Genomic DNA, 22,202 nt, shown 5'->3' on the forward strand with positions numbered 1-22,202 from the left:
TGTTTATTTCCACATGGATTGGTTTGTATAAATCAGTTTTGTTTTTATTTGACAAGATTTGTTTGATCGTGTAAATTCTTTTACCTCTTTAATAAAGAGGGCTCTAAGTTCAAAATTTGTTTTGTGATCCACTGATTTTCCAATAGATAGTGTCTTTAAAGGCAATGGACACATTTGGATTGTCAAAGACCAGCATTATTACTTGGTGTATCCCAACAAATGCATAAAACAACAAACCTGTCAAAATTTGGGCTCAATTGGTCGTTGAAGATACAAGAAAATAGTTCAAGAAAAAAACAATGTTTGTGTGCTTTCAGATGCCTAATAAAGGGCTCCAGGCCTGAAGTCTTTTATTATTTGAGTGAGAAATTACCTCTTTCTCAAAAATGATCTCACAATGTTGTATATTATCAACAGCTCCCCTTTGTTAAAGGTTAGGTAAGACACTTGTAATTTCCCTCCACTTTCATGAGGACTATTTGAAAAAAAAAAGTGAAGATCACAAAACTTGATTTGGCCTTGGAGCACCTCTTTTAGACTTGTACCAGATTTCAGGCAACTGCTTTGCAGCAAATGGTGCTTAAAAAGCAATCTACTAAGCAGAACCTTGTTGGGTACCAGTCACAAACAATATACATTTTTTTTGGAAAATTGTGTTTGGTATCAAATTTTAATCAAAGATGTTTGATTAAAGATGTTTCATCAAGTTTGTTTCATCAACTTTTTGCACACTTAAAAGCCAAGAAAGAATCGTGTTGCTGAGGTTGTAGTTAATAGTTAACTTTTTTGATGAATGCAAACAATTGGGAATAGTTCCATTTCTACCTGAGCAATTTTTGGCTATTTATTTCCACTCTTTCAGTGCATGGTATTTTAAATGGTAGGCCTTACCTGCAGGTACCTGTTAAACAAGTTTATTTGTGCTTAGAGGCATTCTGTTTGCATAGGCGTTTCCATGAATTTTGGCCAAGAACAATGAGTATCTTAACTTTTCTCAGGTGACCTAAACTCGGGCTTGCAATTAATGTTTTTTAGCAATATTTTGTACTTTTTTCTTAACAGTATGAACAAATACAAAACAAAGTTTGTAAAGCAGGTCTCATAAACGTGTCAGTTATTAACAAGTGTCTGGTTTTCAGAAGTTTCCAAAAGCTACATGTACCTTGAGCATTTAAACCCGGGCCTGCAAGCTGTGTTATCCAGGAATTTCCAAATTTTGCCAAATCTCAACCCTGTTTTAAGAATCCAGAAGTCTAGAATACTTGCGTGTTAAAAACATCCATTATCGTTTTTTAATCAGTTCAATAGAAGGGAAATAGATCAATTCAGTATGAATCTCTAAAGCTGGGCCTCCAACTTCATCTTTCGTTTTCAAGTGAAAAGAAAAACTAAATCAAGACCCTACAAAGAATGTGTTAACCGCGAGCTGATTCATTGGCCCTAATCAAAACCATGACTTGTATTGAGCTAAGGATCCAGTAGTTATTTAGAAAATGTGTACTTTCCTTACAGGGATAAGAAAGAAAACACTTGCAACGTTCAGGTAATCAATTGTGGGTGGTTGGTGGGGGATGTTCACAATTGTTTTCGTATGAAACTTCACTCAGTGATGACACATACAGGCTGGACCTCAAACGTTAAGCACTCAGTTAAATATTGTCCAATCTAATTCTCATGGTGATTCATGGTAAACTTCTTGTCAACATCATCTAATCTTACAGGCTGCGCCTTCACAGCAGCGCAACATGCATTCTAATTTCAATGCCTTTTAAGTTTTATATTAGAACAAGACACCATGTTTGGTGAACACTCGATCATCTCTGATCCTTTAGCTTCACTCAAAAACCCTAATTAAACAAATGATCCATTTGTACACAACTTGATACATATGATGTGATTCATATACTGTGAAGATGATGCAGTTGCGATGATGCATCGATCAACACAACACGCGCATGCTCTTTCCAAAGTGTGTTTTCCTCCTCCATTATGATTTAGTCTGTGTCACATGCACAGAATAACCATTGCCAATGCCTTTCGGGGAAGATCAGGTACCGCACTATACGATGATGACATTGCCAATGGCATCGTCAGTGCATGATGACAGGTACAACGTGCTGAACGTGTTTTGCGTATAACTGTATGTACCCACATGTACATTGTACATGCACATCGTCATTATGTAAACTGAATCAGAAATATAACGGTACGTCTGTATACCCTCTCAAAGTGCGCGAAATAAACCCACGTTGTGTTTACGGCGAGAACACGATGGCGGGCATTCGCGATCCCGCAAAACAATGTTTTCCTCTGCAGGAGATCAAATCAGTGGTGTCACTTTTCCGAAGCGAACTGACCGACACTTCGGAACCCAACCTGGCCATGTTGTCAATAGTGGCCGGCATGATCGAGAACGTTTTGACCAGCAACCGTGGTGCATCGTCCGCGGCCGGCGAGGCCGTTGGTGCTGTCAACAATACGGTGGGCATCGAACCCATTTTCCCCGTGGTCGAGTTGCCCAACGTGGAGGCGCTGTACTGTAAATTCGAGACGCAAATCAAGGGATCGGTGGACCTGAGTGACTACAAACCTGGATATGCCACTCGGAGTTTGATCAAGAAAGTGTCTGACATTGTTTGGAGCTCACTGACGAGGTCTTACTACAAGGAGAAGGCGCATCTTCAGTCACTTTTCAGTTTGCTCACAGGTGAGTGAGTCATCCATAAACAAAACACCACAACATCATAACATAACAACTTGAGCACGTTGAGATTTGAAGTGGGATGGGCACTAAAACTGTAGTGTCTTTTTTGTTTGGTTTGGGTTTGAGATTGGTGCTCTTCCTCGACAATTTCATGAAGTTTATGGGGATAACTTTCCGTATGGCGCCACCACTTATTCACACATTTTTTACAAAAAGGGATATCTCATTGAGGTAAATTAGATACTATTTTATTTCTTATCGAATGAAAAAGTGGTGGCGCCATACGGAAACTTTTCCGTTTATGGTTACATGTTTTTAACTGTCTATTGAATTGTTCTTTTTTTTTTATTTGTATGGACAAGTTTGTGTTTTTAATTTGGGGTTGAACATGCAAAGACAAGATAGTTTCTTTGTTCAAATAGAGCGGGGTTTGAACATGCAATCTCCGGACCAGTGCTCTACCAACTGAGCTAAGTAATATTGGTCCAGTCAGTATCCTCTCCAATGGTCCGGCCAACTAGTTCAGCGTTGAAAATCATCCATGTTTCATTTGAAATATAACTAACGTGAGAAAGCTGACGAACTAGTGAAAGGACAGACTAACTGTGGACCTATCGGCCAGTCACAAGAACGTTTAGGGCAAACTCGGACTAAGTGAAAGACAAGTTATGACCAAAAAGCAATAAAGGGAAATTATTTAAAAAGTTCAAGCCTCATTGGAATTAACGTACATCTTGCATGGAAGCCTTTCAAATGAAGTTAATATTTAAAAAGATGAGTATCCAGAACTGTGTAGTAAGTCTGGTGCCTATTGCTATACAAGTTTTTGTTTGTGTGGTGGTGCACTCTAAAGCTTGAGTGCGTGTTCATAATTTGGAAATTCTGGAAAGCTACATAAAAGTCCTGCAGTGAACTTGCCTTCGTTTAAAAATATATCAAAATTGTTTTAATTAGTAATGTTTTCATTTTGCTATTGAATCCTGACCATAGATGGTTGATCTGTGTCCAAGTCAAATAATCACTCGCAGTCACTCAACAAAAATATTTCTCTAATAAATGAACTTCCCTCCCTGCCTCCTTTGTGGTAAATGCTTAATGTGAGCAAAAGATAAATTGGTACTAAAAGTAAGCAAACAATATGTTTGAGTCCACCAGTTCCTTGGAACCAAACACTTGAAAGACAGATTAATTACAGAAAACTTAACCGTTTTCTCTATCCATCATGCAAACATCTTAATTAAACAGCACATCATTGGTAGTAATATATTAACTAAGAAGTCCTGATGGACACAGCTAGAACAAAAAACAAAGGGAAGGTGATCGCCAGTGAGGATTTTTTTCAAAAGTGTGTGGCACTCTCGGAATAAGATTCTCGGAATAGTTTTACCCGTTGTTTATCTTTGGTTTGAAAAACCCTACTCTGCAATCTGGAACATTCTAATTAGTTTTATCTTAACCGTCTGCTCACTTGGTGTACCTCAACATTATGCATAAAATAATGAACCTGTGAAAATTTGAGCTCGATTTGGTCGTTGGAGTTGCGAGATAACTAATTACTATGAAAGAAAAAACTATTTTGTCACACAAAGTTGCGTGCTTTCAGATGCTTGATTTCGAGACCTCAAATTCTAAACTTGAGTTCTCAAAAACAAATTCGTGGAAAATTACTTATTTCTCAAAAAACTATGTTGCTTCCAAGGGAGCCGTTTCTCACAATGTTTTATACTAGCAACCTCTCCCCCCCCCCCTTAATATAATAATAATAATGGAGTCTTATATAGCGCCGGTATCCGCCACAAAAAGGCGCTCATGGCGCTCGCTCAGGATACAAAATAAACAGTTCAAAAGAAAGGAACAGAAAAAGTTTGTAGAGAGTCGCTGGTCATTGCTTAACTGCAAAGAGGTGGGTTTTGAGGACAGTTTTGAAAGAAGATGCTGTATTTGCAGTCCTGATGTGGTAGGGAAGACTATTTCACTTGTTACCAGGTGAGGTTTTATGCTGATACTTATTTTGAGTAATTACCAATAGTGTCCACTGCCTTTAACAGTTCTTGATTATATTTTATCTGCGTGTTTCCTTGAATTACACAAAGACCAAGAGTTTATTTTTGCCCTGGCACTGTTCTACTATTCTAGCCATTGTACTTCATGAGATTTGTTCTCTATTCACCGTAAAACATTCTGAAATTGTTATAAAAGCAGCCATCAAGAAAGATGGCCTTGGCCTTTCAGGTACGGTATTAGGCTACATGATGTAATTAGGTGTTCGTGCTGATGCACGAACACCTATTGTTATTGCTCTGTTTTTTTTTTCTTCTCCATCTTCCTTCTTCTTCCCGTCAACTCTTATCTACAGCATAACTCAAGATTCAAGCCAAACTGAACCTTGAAACTCACCAGACAATTGAACCTCAATACGAAGACGGCACAGTTTTCATTACGTCATGATGACGTCATTAGGTGTCAAATTACAGGGTTTTTAAAGTTGAAAAGGGACCATTTTCGTTTCGCTGTATCTCAACGAATATGAAAGCTATGATGTTCAAAGTTTTCGCATCTGATAGACCAAGACTGGGGCAACATTTGAAAAGTTAACGCCAAAATCGTACGACCTTAGCATCCGGGTCGTTACCCTGGGTCGAAGTTCACCTTCGGGTTTTTTTCGTCAAAAAACAACTTTCGAGCTTTTCTACGGAATAACTCAAGATTGAGATTGAATGGAATGTTGAAACTCAACAGATAGTTGAACCTCAGTATCAAGACAACACATACTTAATTACGTCATTATGACGTCATCGGGAATTGAATTACGTTAGATCAAAGTTTAATATTTGTAAAAATCATAACTCAAAAACTATGATTCGGATTTTGACAATCTACACATCATCGGATAGATCATTAAAAGTTGGACAAATGCTTCACAGAACACGTAAAATATTTTAATACTTCTAGTGCAAAACAAAATTTGAAAATTTCATAAAATCTTATCGTATTCATGTTTTTAAAACTACTGATCATTTCAACGTAATTTTTGTTTCAGATTGTAAAACAGCAATCCCGCTCAATCTTGCACAGAAATAACAAAATTTGGACCTTTACATCAGTCGAAAAGGGATGTCAAAGCACCTGTTGACCCACGCGTTTACCCCATTTTGATCAACAACGCACGCTATGTAGGCTATGCAGTGCAAGCGCGGGAATTCCCAAAAGTGCTCTCTTTAGTCCAGCGAAAGAGGGCGCTGTAACGTTTTTAGTAACATCGAGCGCTGAGTGAATCGCGGTGAATCGCAGTAGTTGAGTAATAATGAACAACGTCTCGCACCAAAACTACAAGTAGGAATACATATGCATTGATGTTATAAGATACATTATACACCTTCAGATAGTCCATCACATAATTATAAAATGTTTACAAGTCATACATCAGCTGAAAGGTTTTAATGAACTAGTCAGGATCTACACAAATGAAATCAGTTTAAACTTGGCTTCTTGTTCAAACCAGAGGTTGAAAATAATTGGTCAAGAAAAATAATTTCACAACCACACATTTGATTTTTTATATATTTATACGTCATTGGGTAGGTATGTAACAACTTAAGAAACGATACACAACATTGACTATTAAACCTTGACCTCCAGTTAAACAGGAAGATGCAGTTAATTATTTGAAAAAATATTACCCCAGAACCAGAAATAAGTTGTTTATTATCTGAACGTCGTCAGATAAGGCTTTGAAAAACATTACTAACGCTATAATTTGTGACCTGACAAAATTGTCTTCCGGTTCAAACCGGATGTTTAATATTTGAAAAAAATCATAACATCTGAACCATACATTGGATTTTTTCAATCTATGCATCATCTGAAAGGTCTTAATAGACTTATCACGTGCTATACAATATGCGACCCTGTTTGACCTTGACTTCCAGTTAAAGTTGGAAATTGATGTATAATGTTTGAGAAATAAAAAAATCCTAAACCACATGATTTGATTTTTATCATCTATACGTCAAAAGATAGAACTCAAAAGACATCACCAACGCTACCAAGTGTGACCTCATTTGACAGTACCTTCCGGTTCAAAACGGAAGTTGAAACTTTATATTTGAACAAACCATAACTTCTAAACCAAATATTGGATTTTTACAACCCATCCATCATTTAAAAGGTCTTAATAAACTTATCACGCGCTACATAAAAAGTAACCCCTATTTGACCTTTTCTCCAATGCAAACCGGAAGTTGGTGTTTAATTTGTAAAAAAATCATGATTGATGAGGTAAAATGTTGTCACCAATTCATTCACTCACTCACCACGAACACCTTGTTTTTGTAGTAAACAAAAACTGTACATGTACCTCTAGTTGTAATTGTACTTGATAGTGTGTAGGTCTGATGTGTCGTTCTTGAGATTTGTTCACTTGGCACATCATTTTTCAAGAATTATGAAAGGAAATCTGATTACCACCCACTGCTTAATTAAAATCAAAGCTCTTAGAATAGCTGTGTGAACTGGGAGTCTAAATCTATTAAAATCTATTGAAGTCATTGCAGTACCCATAAATTGAAATGTAGGATGTAGAATTGTAAAATGTAGAATTTAAACTGCCTATGTACTGGGCAATTTTGGTGGACTAGTAGACTTACTCTAGAATGGCAAAAGTCATGAGTTAGAATCCCACCTGAGCAATATGCCTTTCACATTTTTGTTAAGGAGTATACAGTGCTTGACACATCTGTGTATGAGTAAAACACATGTTATAGGCCTATTCTTAATCTCTGATGCAAATTTGTCTACAAAATGTATTTTTTGTATTACTTTTTTTTTTTTTTTTTTTACATATGCTGGATCTTTTTCGGATATTAACTTCTCTGAATGCTTTGTGAACTTTTTAAAAAGTGACCAGGGAATGCACTAGTTCCAGAACATTTCAGCACAATATTTTGAAAGTGAAAATGACCAATTACAAACATTGTAAGTGTACCTTTGTGAATGTTTTGAACTTTGGTCAATGTTAAACAAATTAGGTACATAACTCGAAATATTTGCATTAAAAAATACTGCCCAACCATTTTTGCACTAAGCCCAAATGTGCCCAGTTGATGTGGGAACCTATTACTCAAGAGACCCTAAGCTGCCTGCATAACGTTAGAATTACCCTGTGGGACGTGAACGACCCACACACCACCAGTTGAAGAAAGAACGACATTTGTGAGAAAAACAGTCACAGGTTTCATTTCTGTTGACAATCGGTCTGCGTCAGAGATGTTGCACAATAGAAGATTCAATAATACACACACGCACACCAAACTTGTTTATTTTTACCGTTTGCCATTATGTTCGGCGCTACTAAACCACCCTTTAAAAAATGTATTCCTGTTTGCCATTCTGTTGTCATACTGCTACTCAAGGCTTTTCTCTACTGGATTAGTTACAACTGGACTGAATTTCTCGCTGTGGGGACAGCACTGTTAGTCAGACAGGCTGCAAGGGGGAGGAGGCGTAGGAAGACTTCAATAGGATAGACAGTCTATCCCTCAAGCCATAAATGAAGCATCAATAAAAACTAATTGCCAAAAATATTGCCATCATTGCAGTGAGTCCCCCTCCCTCTGAAAATGTTCAGCTGCGGTGATTGGAATAAAGATTTTACATCTCTAAGGGAAGGCTGTCCCATACGGAAGCCCACAGGATACTAGAAGATGAAGTTTACTAGGGTACATTTAACAGGCCGGCAAAAAGCCAGACATATATTTACATGTAAATGATGGTTAAGCCTCATCAATCTTGATAGTACCGATAGGTACTTGAGATATTTTTACCAAGCATACAGAGTCTACTGACAGGCAAATCAAACAGTCTAGTGTAAAATTAACAGGAATTTTTATTGGCTGAGTCGAAAGCAGGTCTTATCCTACCGTTTTCAATTAACAAAAAAAAATGTTTTGCTCAATATTATATTTAAGTCCGAAGTATTGTCCAAGCCCTAGGTCCTTTGGGTCCAGAGTGAGTCCATATCTTGAGTCATCTTGTTTGAGTGTGAGTCTGAGTTGTTTGGGTTGAGTGAGTGTCTCAATCACAAGTTGTTTCTGTCAAGTTCAAGTCACAAGTCACTTTGGCCAAGTTTGAATCATTAGGGATTTGGGTCAACGAGTCTAAGTCATAAGTCACATGTCACTTAATTTGAAAAGTTTATTTAAAAAATAAAATAAAAATGACAGAATACGCAGGCTGCTGAGTTTGTGTGGGAGTGGGCCACCTCACTTCTCATCAATTGTTACTTGATAAAAGTATTTTTTACAAAATAAGCAATGTAAATGTTTGGTATTTTGTCACGAAGACTAGTAGTTGTAGTCAGGCTGGTTGGAGTGAACAATTCTTTGATAAGTGATAGCCATTTGAAGGGAAATTTCACCATTCACTATTTTTACTATTTTCCAATCATTGAATATTAAAATGCTGTTGAGTCTCTAGTTACAAAAACTGAGTCTGAGTCTAGATGGTCGAGTCAGAGTCTTAGGTCTGAGCCGTTGATCATGGGACTCAAGTTGGAGTCTGAGTTATTAGAAAGTGACTCGAGTTCTGGCTCAAGTATGAGTCTGACTCAGGAAACATTCAACACTTCTAAAAAGTCACATTTTTTTTCAGTCTTTTTATAGTTAGAGGTGGTTTCAGTATCAACCATAAATGAGACATTGGTTCAAGACCAATAAATAGATGGTTTTGTGAAAAGGAAACAAACTAAATTATTGCACTATATTTGCTCTGATGATCAAGTTAGTATAATTACTAAGTACGATGAGTTTACAGGTCATAATAAGCACACTATTGCCATGTGTTATATCCGATTAGAGCCCGCCAAAAATGCTCCTGACTCCTGATGTGCACAGCATACATACATGTACATGTGCACTGATCAGTCATGACTTCATGCCAACCACGTTTGCATGTGTGGCATCAGCAGCACGTGCTTACTCCCATGACCTCATTTGACCTGGCATCGGTAGACTGTTGTTGGAGATCTGTGTACACGCCCCCAAAATGAGGTCACTCTGGCACTTCTAAGTGCTTACCAGAAAAACCACAGGATTACATGGGTATGGATTATTGGCATGTGGTTTTGGGATCAGTAGTAATGAAATAGCAATGATGTAATTGTGGTAACGGTAGCATTTTTGGATTGCAGGCCTGATACTTCACGGAGGCAACTGAGGCGATTGGCTCTTGCCTCCGTTGCCCCTTGCCATTGCCTTGGTGCCCTTGAAATGCTCCAGTAGAAGTTTACAATTTCCTCATAGTGTGCCCTTTGCCAAATAGAAAATGCCTTGGTGCCCTTGCCTTTTCAAAAATGAAGCATACAGGCCCAGGATTGCCACCAAACCTAAAGGTAATTGGTTTTGTGCAACTGCTTTGACCAAGAATTTTTTTTTTTTTTTTGTGGGGGGGGGGGGGTGAGGGAAGTAATTTGGGAACTGGGGGGGGGGGGGCAGGGGCAATAATCTCTTTAAGTATTGGAGGTACAATTTTATCCGAGCCCTTTTCACATGCTCAAGACCTTTTTTACCCCACTGGTCCCCCCAGCGCACGTTCACACTGTCAACACCTTGGTCCCTATTCCACAGGGTTTCTGGCTGCACCTTTCAAGAGTACCCCAGGGATTTTTTTATTACTTACCCCTACTCTAGAGCAGGGGGGGATATTCAAGGGGTGGCTATTCACAGGGTATTGCCTATTTGAAGGGAAGGTACACGTTTGGTAATTACTCAAAACAAATATTAACTTAAAAACTGACTTGGTAACGAGCATTGGAGAGCTGTTGATAGTATAAAACATTGTGAGAAATGGCTCCCTCTAAAGTAGCATAGATTTTGAGAAAGGTTATTTCTCACTAAAATAATAAAGGACTTCTAGCCAGAAGTCTTGTATTCCTACCTGAAAGCACACGATTTCGTCCAACAAGGATGTTTTTTCTTTCAGCATTTTCTTGCAACTTTGAAGACCAATTTAACTCAAATTTTCACAGGCTTATTATTTTATGCTTATGTTGGGATACACCAAGTGAGAAGACTGGTCTTTGACAATTACCAAACGTGTACCTTCTGTTTAAAAGGGGGGTGTATAGTGTTCAGTGTGAAAACCATTTTCCTTTATAGAAGAGAATCTTTTCTCACTATGTTCTACTTTATCGACAGCTGCAGTGCTTCTACCAAGTAATTGTTTATGGTCATTAATGTTTGGAGTAATTTACCAAAGGTATCCCTCCTTTATAAGTGTTAGTGTCTTTTAAAAGTGCTTTGCAGTTAACTGATAACATGCCTTTGTGGTGCGAGTTTAACAGTGGTTTGACAAAGTTATATAATTTTATGAAAGTTGTATTAAATGAAGTTGTTTTTTTGCAGGAAAGTGACACCTGATTCGAGTCAATGCAACATTGCACACAGTCTTGAAAATGCCCACTCTATTCATTGCAAGGAGTGTACATCTGTGCGTTGTTACTGTACTGTGTACAGTTAAGATAAATGCATCAGTACGCATCCTGGAAATTCATACATTCACAATGCAATATATATGTATCTGAAAATCATCTCCAGCGTGGTGTTTCAATGGTAATAATAAGACAGCACAAATTGAAAAAAAAATCATGGCTAAAGTTGATGAACAGGTCAAAACTGAAGGCTTGGTTTCGTATCGTTCTTTTGATGACTTTCTCTTTTTCGAAGCACGACCAAAAAGCTGATCTTACATGACTTTATTAACGATGGCTCTAAGGTCAATTTTAGTGTTGTGATGCATTCATTTTCCAATAGATAGAGTCTTCATGAAAGTGGAGGGAAAATGTACAAGTTAAAATGACACTTGAGTCTTTCAGAGCAAAATTTGAAACATGACGTCATTGATATCAACAACAAATGGGTCTGTAGGAATTTTGGCGTCAGTCAAAATGTCAAACTCATTGCAGTTTTGATTGAAAATCATCAAAATTCAGGAATGAACTAAAAACATTTCCTGTACTGTAAACAAAAATGTACTGACCCATAGATTTGAAGTGTGACGTCTTGGATGTTTTGGGAAAATTGCACTTAAAGGGTATCAGATACAATGGCATTTTACAACGTTTTAACGCAAGGTTAGAGGCTCGTATGAATTTTCCAATTTCATTTAAGGACTCTATCTATTGGAAAATGATTGTTTTATAAAACTGAAAATAACCTTGGGGCCCCTTTTCAAACATGATGCGCAATGTTTATAAATTATTAGTCTTTCCATAGTCTGACGACTGTGGGGGTGGTAGGTACAGTGTACAGTATTTATCCTGCAGAGTTTGTTTTTTTAAGTAAACAGTGCTGTTTTAAATAGGGAATTAAAAAGGAAATGTTAATGTCGCTGAAAAAAGGAGTTCAACTGTAAGATGAATGTCTGTGTTAATGGTTACCGTCTTAATTTGTTTGTAGAAATTGTTTGGCTCTAGGTCAGCATTGTTACATGCAAAAGAAATACAGACCTGTAAAAATGATGGCAGAATTATTGCTGGAAATGTTTTTTTTCAACATTCTGTGCAGCCCTGTTACTTCATGAAGGCAGTTAGGCATTTGCCTTGGTGCCCTTTGAAATTGGCCGTTTTTCTCAAAGAGTAGCCCCTTACTAAGAAAATAACTGTTAATCGTCAAATACCTTGTACATTGTACTAAAAAAATAAGTTAATAGAAAAATAGACATACCTTGTAGTGCTGGGCGAATAGTGAAATTTTGATATTCGGATACCGCTGGCCAACTATCCGAAATTAACCGGATATTCAAATAGTTTTTTTCGCCGCTAGAGGGCGCTATTAAAAAAAAAAAAAAAAAAAAAACTAGTGCTGGGCGAATAGTGAAACTTTGATATTCGGATACCGCTGGCCAACTATCCGAAATTAACTGGATATTCGAATAGTTTTTTTTGCCGCTAGAGGGCGCTGTTCCTTTGTGAATGAGATCGTATGGGCGGATTGATATTAGTTTTAGACAGTGTCACTCGGTTCATTCATAAAAATAACCGGATCTAATTTAAAGATGGCGATTTGCTTTTTCTTTTGATCGTGATTGACTCTACGTGAAGGAAAACTTTCGTAATCTTTGAACAAATTACGTCAGAAATGTCATTGTTTAACTCTTCACCGAGGTGAGCATAGTTAAATACTTAATTAATGCTGTTTTATGCTGTCTTAATAGAAGTTTCATAAGGATTCAGACAAAACATTCCTATCAGTTGTCGCCCGACGTCCGCGGATACTCGGATATTAAAAGAATATCCGGTTACTTGGTTGTAATTACAGAACTATCCGGTTTATAAATAGGTATTCGCGCCCTATGCGGATATCCAGTTAAGAAAAAAAAGGCATTCGCGGTTAGGGATAGGAAAACCTATTCGCCATAAACTGGATATTCGAATAATTCGTTTTAATGGTATTTACTGCATAGAGGTAGAAAGATTTTAAAACATAATATTTTAAGAGATGAACAGGCGCTGTTTTTGAATGATTATTACAAAAGTTTTAAATCATGAAAATGAAGCCATTTTTTTTTTACAGTGGTACTTGCTGAATGCCTTGTTAGTTTCTTTTGGATAGTATGTCAAAGAGTTCTGCCGTCGATTTCACCAAACTCTTCCTAACTTAGGTTAATCTTATGCCTTAGGACGAGTCCCAACCCTGCACTGTAGAATGCAGACCTTAAGATTAATCGTTAGTTAGGACAAGTTACCTCTTAACTTGAGATAAGATGAGTCCTAACTCTTTGTGAAATCAATGGCTGGCCAAGTTACAAAATGTCTGTTTGAATTTTTTTTATTTCAAGGTCGATAAAAAACATTTTAGCGACCAATTCCGAGAAAGGAGAACTTGAACGAGAACAAACTAATTAAAAAGGCACTAAAATCCCATATTAGAAAGTGTTCGAAGGTTACTATAACTGTTGCATGTATTGGAACATTTTGACCAATTAGATTGTGCGACTTCGTTTCCTTTGCACATTAAATAATTATGTGTGGGAAGGTTATATTTGCCTACATGCAGGAAGGACTTGCAAGGATTTCTAAATATAGCAACAGTTTGTTTACATCCTATTTATGTCCATGCACATACGTTAAGGTTCTTTTGTGTTAAGATGCACATTGTGTGTACTAGTAAAATGCTACTTGAATGGGCCTTGAAGTTCTTTAGCAGTGTTTGTGTACATACGTGTACATGTACATGTATAAAACACAAAAGGATGTGTCTTCAAGTTAGACTTAACTGTTCTACAGAGGAGCTATCTTTAGTGCTGTATTGCAGTATATTGGGCCAATGTGCCCGAATGGTGTGCTGATATGCGCGAATTGCAGCAAAAAAAAAAATTAAAATCAAAATTTTAAGCGAAGAAAAACACCAGGTAGAAAACTTTTTGAGGGTTTTAGTCTAGGACAGTGTTCTTTTGCTAAACTTCTGAAATCTGTGTTCATTTGGTGTCTTGTAAAAAAAGGGTCCATGTACCACTGATTGTGGCTGTGCATGCAGACATACATCTTGGGGAAATGAGCAACAGAAATGTTTGTTGTGTGACTGAGATGTTTTTCTTCCTTTTATCCAACTCATAATTAAGATGTGTTGACTCAAGTTGTGTTGTGTGAAGTTTTTGGTGCCATGATTATGTAAATATATTACAATCTGACAAGCTGTATTTTCAATTCTGTACTTCTATTGTGGTAAGTTCATTAGCAAAGGGGAAACACTGCTCTTGTGAAAAAAGGGGGAATACCAACAGTTTCTTGTACTATTCTGTTATCAATTCCCTTTTTCACCCGACACTCCAAATGCATCTTCATTCATGATTGATAATGGATTGTTTCCTTGTTCCAAACCCGTTTTCCTTAACAAAATTCCTGCTGGACAAGAAAACTACATTATTATTCATTAAGTCAGCCCCCACAATTAAGCCAAAAGGTCACGATGGTACATTATTATTAATAGTCAAAGACAGTCCGGGTTGACATGATGTACATTTGTACAATGTGTTGTGTGAATTAGTCATTTAACAGATTGGACCTAAATTTAGATTACAAATTGGGCCTAAATTCAGATTTAGATTACAAGACCTAAGATATAACCATTATTTGTCGGACTTTGTGTAACAGTGTCACAAGAAAGTTTCCGTTTAAAAATGTAAGCCAATTTGGTTATTATATCACCAGTAGGAAAAGAAAGAACAATGTTTCAGAAGGGAAAGTATTGTACAGATTAAATTAAATTCACATCTATTCTTATACTCATACCATACAACCAACCAACCGTTGATTTAAAATCAACTTTACTTGAGATATTAAATGAGTTGAGTTTGTTTGCAGCTTTCGTAAGAGTTTGCTTTCCATCCCAGTAGAGGTGTTTAATTTCATCAGATACCATATTGTATCATGTTGTGTATACAATGTAGGTTTGGTTTAGTCTTGGTTTGTTTTAGTCATCGTTACTCAGGGATAAAATGACAGCATCTTACTTGGAAAAGAAATATAGTGTAAAACGAAAGCATTACATTAAAGGCACTGAACACTATTGGTAACTACTCAAAATAATTGTTAGCATAAAAACTTACTTGGTAACGAGCAATGGAGAGCTGTGGTCATTTCTCACAATGTTTCATACTGTATAAAACATTGTGAGAAATGACCCCCTCTGAAGTAATGTAGTTTTTGAGAAAGAGGTAATTAATATCTCACTCAAATATTAAAAGACTTCAGGCCTGAAGCCTCTTTTTGTTTAAAAGCACCAAACTTTGTGCAACGCGGGTGTTTTTTCTTTCATTATTCGCTTGAAACTTCAATGAACAATTGAGTAAAATAATTCACAGATTTGTTATTTGTTGTTGTGATACAATAGGTAAGGAGTCCAGTACCTTAAATGAGAATTGGCATGATGTCAAGTTTAATAGCATGAACAGAAAAGCGTACTGTATGTTGCGTGTAACCATAGAGATGGTGCTAATAAATGCACGCAGTACAAAAATATACTTCAAAATGCTATCCAAAGTGTTTGTTTACATATTGTGCTCAGAATGTAGGTCGAACACCCAGTACATATGGTGTATGACGGAGGGAGGAAATGCACAATATGTGCGTTGTGCAATACCACATCAATTAGGCTCAACCTGAACCTGTTCCTTGTTATACGTTCAAATACAAGAATTGCATGAGGTTCAACAAACTTGTGTCTTCACAATTTCTGTTCATTGATTAAATGTACACAAATTCTTTGAATTCATGTGAATTTTTGAGAGGGCAAGGGGACACCAAGGCATTTTCTCCTTGGTAAAGGGCACCCTGTGAGGAAACTTTGAATTTCTACCTGAGCTTTTCAAGGGCACCAAGCAATGACGAGGGGGCATGGAGGCAATTGGCCTTTTGCTGTCTCCATGAAGTATCAGGCATGCTAATGTTTGTAGATTCCAGAATGCAGTTTTGTTTTGTTCAGCAAAAAGGAAAATCGACAGTACAGTCTAAATGTAGTTCGCTGCCAAGTCGATTAATTATACAAACAGTTTCACCTGCTAGATTTACATAGTGCCGGTTTATGCATTAACTGCATTTGTGAGAAGCATTGATACATGTTTGCACTGAGGTAAATGCAAATGTCATAGATTCAGCAGTATGTGGTTGATTACGGGGTTTATTTGTGCTCGGCATTGTAGTGGGTGGATGGTTGGGGAGATGGGGGTGTGATGGGGGTAGGGGATTATAAACAACATATTGTACAGTATACGCTGTTGTGTACACTGTTGATCACTTGAGACGTATGTATTATAATTTACAGTTGCTTGATGCCAAAAAAATGAGGTGTAAGTTTACGAAATTTCATGTATAGTGGGCCTTAAAGCCATTATACACTTTCTGAACAGAAAAAAAAATAAAAGTTCACAGATTTACAAATAACTTACAGGGTTTACAGAAGGTAATGGTGAAATACTTCTCTTGAAATATTATTCCATGAAATGCTTTACTTTTTGAGAAAACATTATAACAATTATCAATTCTCGATAGCGAGAATTACAGATTTATTTTAAACACATTTGAACAATACTGTTTACCTAAAGTCGCCAATGGCTTTAATGATGACAATTCTTGGATGTATTTGTGAGCTATGTTATCATCATGTAGGCCTGGAATAACACGGAAGCCCAGAGGCTATGGCTTGTGTGCCCTATTCTTGGCCTTGATGCCCCTTCAAAAGTTCCCCATACGATTTTCTAATGGAAGTGCCCTTTGCAAAATGAAAATGGCCTTGCTTGTCGTCTCAAAGATGAAATTCCAGGCCTGCACGTACTATTTTACAGTAACGTTGCCAAGTGCAGGCACATCTTGCAACTGTTCCCTTATTGTCCAATATCCTTTTTCAAAACCGATACTGGATCGGGGAAGGGTTTGATTAGGTTTATTCTGAAGGCAAACTAATTACTCATTATAGTGCACTAGGTATAAAGTTCATACCAGTAGGCTTACCTATCCTCCAGAGAAATAACTCTACCTCAAATACTGTAAACACTGAGAAAAAAGCATAATGTAAATCACCATTGCATGAGTGGTGTGTCATGGCCGAGTGAGTCAAGCACACTTGGCACAATCTGCGTTTTTTGATCAGCAGATTGTGGGTTCAAGTCCCAGTCTTGACACCTGTGTTCTTTAGCAAGAACCATCATGTTTCGTCCTTTGGATAGGACATTTAGAGCTGTAGGTGACTGGTCCCATGTGTTGTGTAACATGCTCGTAAAAGAACGGAGTGCAATTACCGTTAAAAGAAGGGGTTCACGAGAAGGGGTTCACGAGCAGGGGTTCACGAGCAGGGGTTACCGTCAGTGTTTTTATGTATGGTTGGCTGCATATGAATAAATGGGTCACATAATACAAACATAGGTTTGCGTACCTGGTAGAAAATGATAAACAGTTTGAGACGCCTTGCGGTGTGATAAAGTGCTATATAGATAATAATAATAAATAACTGCGTATTTGTATCATTATCATTGTCATTACTGGTGCAATAAAATAGGCCTGCTAATGAATGTGCACAAAATCCTAGATAAGGAAACTTTTTTTCCTGTTGATTTATTAAGAATTTGACCAACGATTTTGATGACGTTTTCAAAAAAGTTGGTTCATGTTTAGGGGATACAAATAAATATACTCCCAGGCCTGGAATTTCATCCTTGAGAGGGCAAGGCCATTTTCACTTTGCAAAGGGCACTTGCATTGGATAATCTTTAAGTCTATGGGAAATTTTGAAGGGGCACCAAGGCCAAGACCAGGGCAACAGTGGTTGTTGTCTCCATAACCTCCTTGAAACTCCAGGCCTGTACTCTTTTTTATTATAACACCCCTTACCAATATTCTGCCTTTTCATTGGTTTAGAGCGCGTCACATGATATGTCTTAGTTTTGCTAGACGACGGCCGTGTGATAGTGCATCGGTTTGCCGTGCGCTAGTCCGAAAGACTAGCACACGGCGTGCAGTACCCAGACGTCCGTTGCGTGTACGAGGATAATAATTTAATAGTCTGTAACCATTTTGGATTACATGACACACTACATGCAGCACAGTAAAAGTTTTTGTGATCCCCGGAGCGTTCTATTTTCACTCGGCTTCGCCTCGGGGGAAAAAAGAACGCTCCAGGGATCACCTCGGGAGTCATAGTTTTAACCATAGCACTCGAAGCAGTCAATATTTGTATAATAGCACCCAGCCATGTCAGTGCCTAGACTGGGCTAGACAGGTCCCTGCTACTGAATCCAGTGATTCCATTGGATACAATGATATCATTGGACATGTGCAGTGGCATGAGCTTTCTATGCCTAAACAGTACACTGCTGTCACATCCGTAATAGAGTTTGACTGCGTATCTCTATGTGGAATGAATGTAGGTCAAAGGTGAAAGTACACGCCGGTTTGGAAGCAGATCTCTGGCGTTATTCACGAGCCTCGGAGTGTGACGTCAGATCTTCAGGCTAGTCAGTACCCAGTGGTCACACTAATTCGATCCTACAAAAATATAGGGGAATTCCCCCATACTGTATGAAAATTCAGCGTGCTTTTTATATCATGATCAATTTAGTTTCCCACCTGGATCTGAACTTTAATAGTATGACCGGCATTGTGAAAATCTGTAAAGGAAAGAAAATCAGTGTGTTTCTAAAGTAATTTTTATGTGATGTTTAGTTTCGCTGTTTAGTGTCTTTATTCTATAAATAGTTTGGCCTCATTAATTTTGTTGTCATTGAGAGGTGAGGAAGGGTTGGGAAACCGTGTATTTTAGCTGGTGATCTGATCTGCGTTCTTTCCAGGATTATTAAAAACTGTCTGGCATTCTGGAAATGTTGTTTTGGCCGAAGCAGGCAACAATCTGGATTTTTCAAACTGTTGGGCATTCTGGAAAAGTTAGGAAAATTTGCCTTAGCAAGCACTCTGGGAGTGGGCCATTCTTAAAGGTTCTATCTTTATGATGTGTGTGATTTGATCAGAATTTTTGAAGTAATAAAATCTATAAAACATTAAAATTATTAGTAATCTTTGGTAGTCTTGATTCTTGAATCCCACTCGAGTAATATGCCTGTGATTTTTTGTTCACAGAACTCGGGAAAGCACTGAGTATGTACAGTGCTTACACACATCGGTGTAAGGGTTAGCTTTATTTGAATTTTTTTAAATAATTAGTTAGTGCGGAGATGAGAATCACAAGGGAATTCGTCTATTTTCTTCATTAGCAAATAAATTGCCCATAGGTCAGATGGTTTTTAGCGAAGCTGGTAACCATGTACAGGATTGCTCGTTTCTTTATTTCCAAGGGAATAAGGGTTTTTATTTTAAGTCCTCTCTTTAGTGATTTCAGTACATGTGGAAGTGAATTAAAACTCTTCTCAGTTCACGCACAGTTGGACTGGTTATGGCTTTAAGTAAACCTAAAAATCATGTAAGAGTGGTGTTTTTCTTAAAGGTGGGGGATGTAGTACATTGTACAATGTAGTTCATCCAAACAGTGCAAATGCCTTGAAATGAAATTGTGTATGTGTTTACTGTAGTGATCAAATTGAAAACCTGGAGTTTTATTATTTGGTGTATGGTTAAAACCAGTATTCTTTATCCCCCATGCAAATTTAACATCTATTAAACTTTTTTTGTGGTAGCTGCTGCTGAACTATAGGACTTAACTAGTAGGGCCACTGATTTTCCGCGATCGCGGAAAACGGACGGAATTTGCGGAATCCGCCCTTTGAAACGGAAAACGGGATTTCAGAAAATTTGATTTTTTTTTTTTTTTTTCTTGACGCCAAAACTATTGAAATTGCTTTCTTTATTAAGATTCTTTTTGTTAAACTAAAAAAGCATCAGAAATCAGACCATTAAAAAGTACGAGATTGAACCGTGGATCATTCTGTTCTACTTCACACATGGTTCAGCGAAGGGCATTATTCGCGGCACGTTTTTAACATTTTTTGATCACCCAAATTGCATTTTCTCCCTCTCTTTTACCAACAATAATACACAAACTAGCTTACGGATAACTTTCCGTATGGCGCCACCACTTTTTCACTCATTTTTACAAAAAGGGATATATCAATCAGGTAAATTAGATACTATATTATTTTATTGCGAATGAAAAAGTGGTGGCGCCATACGGAAACTTTTCCTAGCTTACCTATGATCTATACGAACCCATACAGTGTTTTTTTCATCTCGGGAAAAGTCTAAAATAAAACCGTAAACTGTCAACATTCTGTCGCCAAAGCGAAAACAAAATGGCTGACATTTTGTTTGTGGATGGAGAACGGTCACGTCCATAGACTTGTTCCCAAGTCTTCGATCATGCTGAAACAGCGCCCTCTTGTGGATGCACTCCTGTTATTAGCCTACGATGTGGCTGATGCAGAGAATCAACTGCAGTTTTAGACTTGGATTCAAGTCTATCACATCATGTGCATTGATACTGCAGTTACAGTGCAACCTTTTTACCCTGACTACATGTTTTGTTTCATCGAACAGCACTATACAAAATAATCCACAATTAAAAGAAAAAAAAAGTATTTTTTTGAAATTTGTCAGTTCAAATGAACATTTTACGAAGTCAGCAGTGTAACTTATCTCAAATTGATTTTTATAAGTGTGTCCCTGGGTATTAAATAACCTTTTATCTAATTAAAAAAAACATGAAACGGAATTTTTTGTGCCTGAAACGGAATTCATGTTTTTGCCAAACGGAATTTGCACTTTTCTGAAACGGAAAATCAGTGGCCCTACTCTAGCCACTGGCTATATCGGTGGTCTAGTGGTAAAACATCTGCCCTAGAGTGGCAAAGGTTATGGGTTCGAATCCCACCCAAGTAATATGCCTTTGAATTTGTTCCCACTTGGGAATGTACTGAGTATACCGTGCTTTACACACGTCGGTGTATGGGTAAAACCAAATAATATTCATTATCCCTGAGGTAAATTTAACATCTAGTCAATACTTTGAATTTAGTTTTACAAAGCAACAATTGTACAACCATGTATGTGTATTAGTTTATTTGCATGGTTTAGAAAGAAATTGCATCAAGAAAGTCCAGTGAAGAGTGTTCCCCACGTAGAGTATGCAAACTTTCTTAAATATGCAAATGTCTGTGTTAATGAACTTCTGAAGAGACATTTGAAAAAAATTGTATATCTGGTGGCCGCTGGTGGTGTGTCCCACTGTCCATGGCCCCTGAACCCCATATCGCCTGGCAACCCTACAACCCACTCCACTCCACCCCACCGTCTGCCATCCAAGCGAAATTGTATCCAATGCCTGTTTTACTTTTAAAATGTCATACTAGATCTCTGGTGCAGCCCCCCCCCCCACCATAAAATTATATCCAACTTCGCCCAAAAAGGCCTCGGTAATTGAATGTGTAAGTGTTTGGAACTCCATATCACCTCAACTCTACCACTCCACTCCACCCCACGCCCTGCTACCCAAGCAAAATTGTATTCAATGCCTGTTTTACTTAATGTCATACTAGATCTCTGGTGCAGCCCCCCCCCCCCCCCACCCCAATCAAATTAGTATCCAACTTCGCCCAAAAAGGCCTCGGTAATTGTACTTGTTAGTCTTTGGAACCAATACAATGGTTTACATGATGATAGTTCATAAAGGAAATCAGTCTGTAATTATACCCAATATGTTAACACCCTTCCCTGGCTTCTCTTGTACTTCAATGTGTGACATCCCGGTATCCAATGAAGGGGAAATTCCCAATCAGCTTTTCGAAGTAAGGATCCATTGTGATTGCCTTCCGTTTGTATCTATTGGGGTGTCATTGTGTACATATAATACAGGTAATGGGACTTCTTAATGTAAACTGCCGATTCAGATCAGGGTTTGATCAATCGGGTGGTGGTGGGGTTAGAATAGACATTGACAATTATCTGAGAAAATAGAATTAGCTTACCAACCAATAAATTATCTGATTACACACTTAACCATCTAAG

The 22,202-nt window shown here is 37.6% G+C and overlaps 1 protein-coding gene across 1 annotated transcript in view; it reads left to right on the top strand.

Annotated features, from left to right (window-relative positions):
- Positions 1-2,243: 2,243 nt before the first annotated feature.
- The window catches only part of LOC117291231 (menin-like), a 35,623-nt gene continuing 15,664 nt past the window's right edge, over positions 2,244-22,202 (top strand). Inside the window, exon 1 of the mRNA XM_033772846.1 lies at positions 2,244-2,707. Within this exon, the coding sequence (XP_033628737.1) occupies positions 2,272-2,707 (436 nt within the window). The 5' untranslated portion in view covers positions 2,244-2,271. The remainder of the gene's footprint in view (positions 2,708-22,202) is intronic.

Source organism: Asterias rubens, chromosome 1 (assembly GCF_902459465.1).
Source record: "Asterias rubens chromosome 1, eAstRub1.3, whole genome shotgun sequence".
Taxonomy (NCBI): Eukaryota; Metazoa; Echinodermata; class Asteroidea; order Forcipulatida; family Asteriidae; genus Asterias; species Asterias rubens.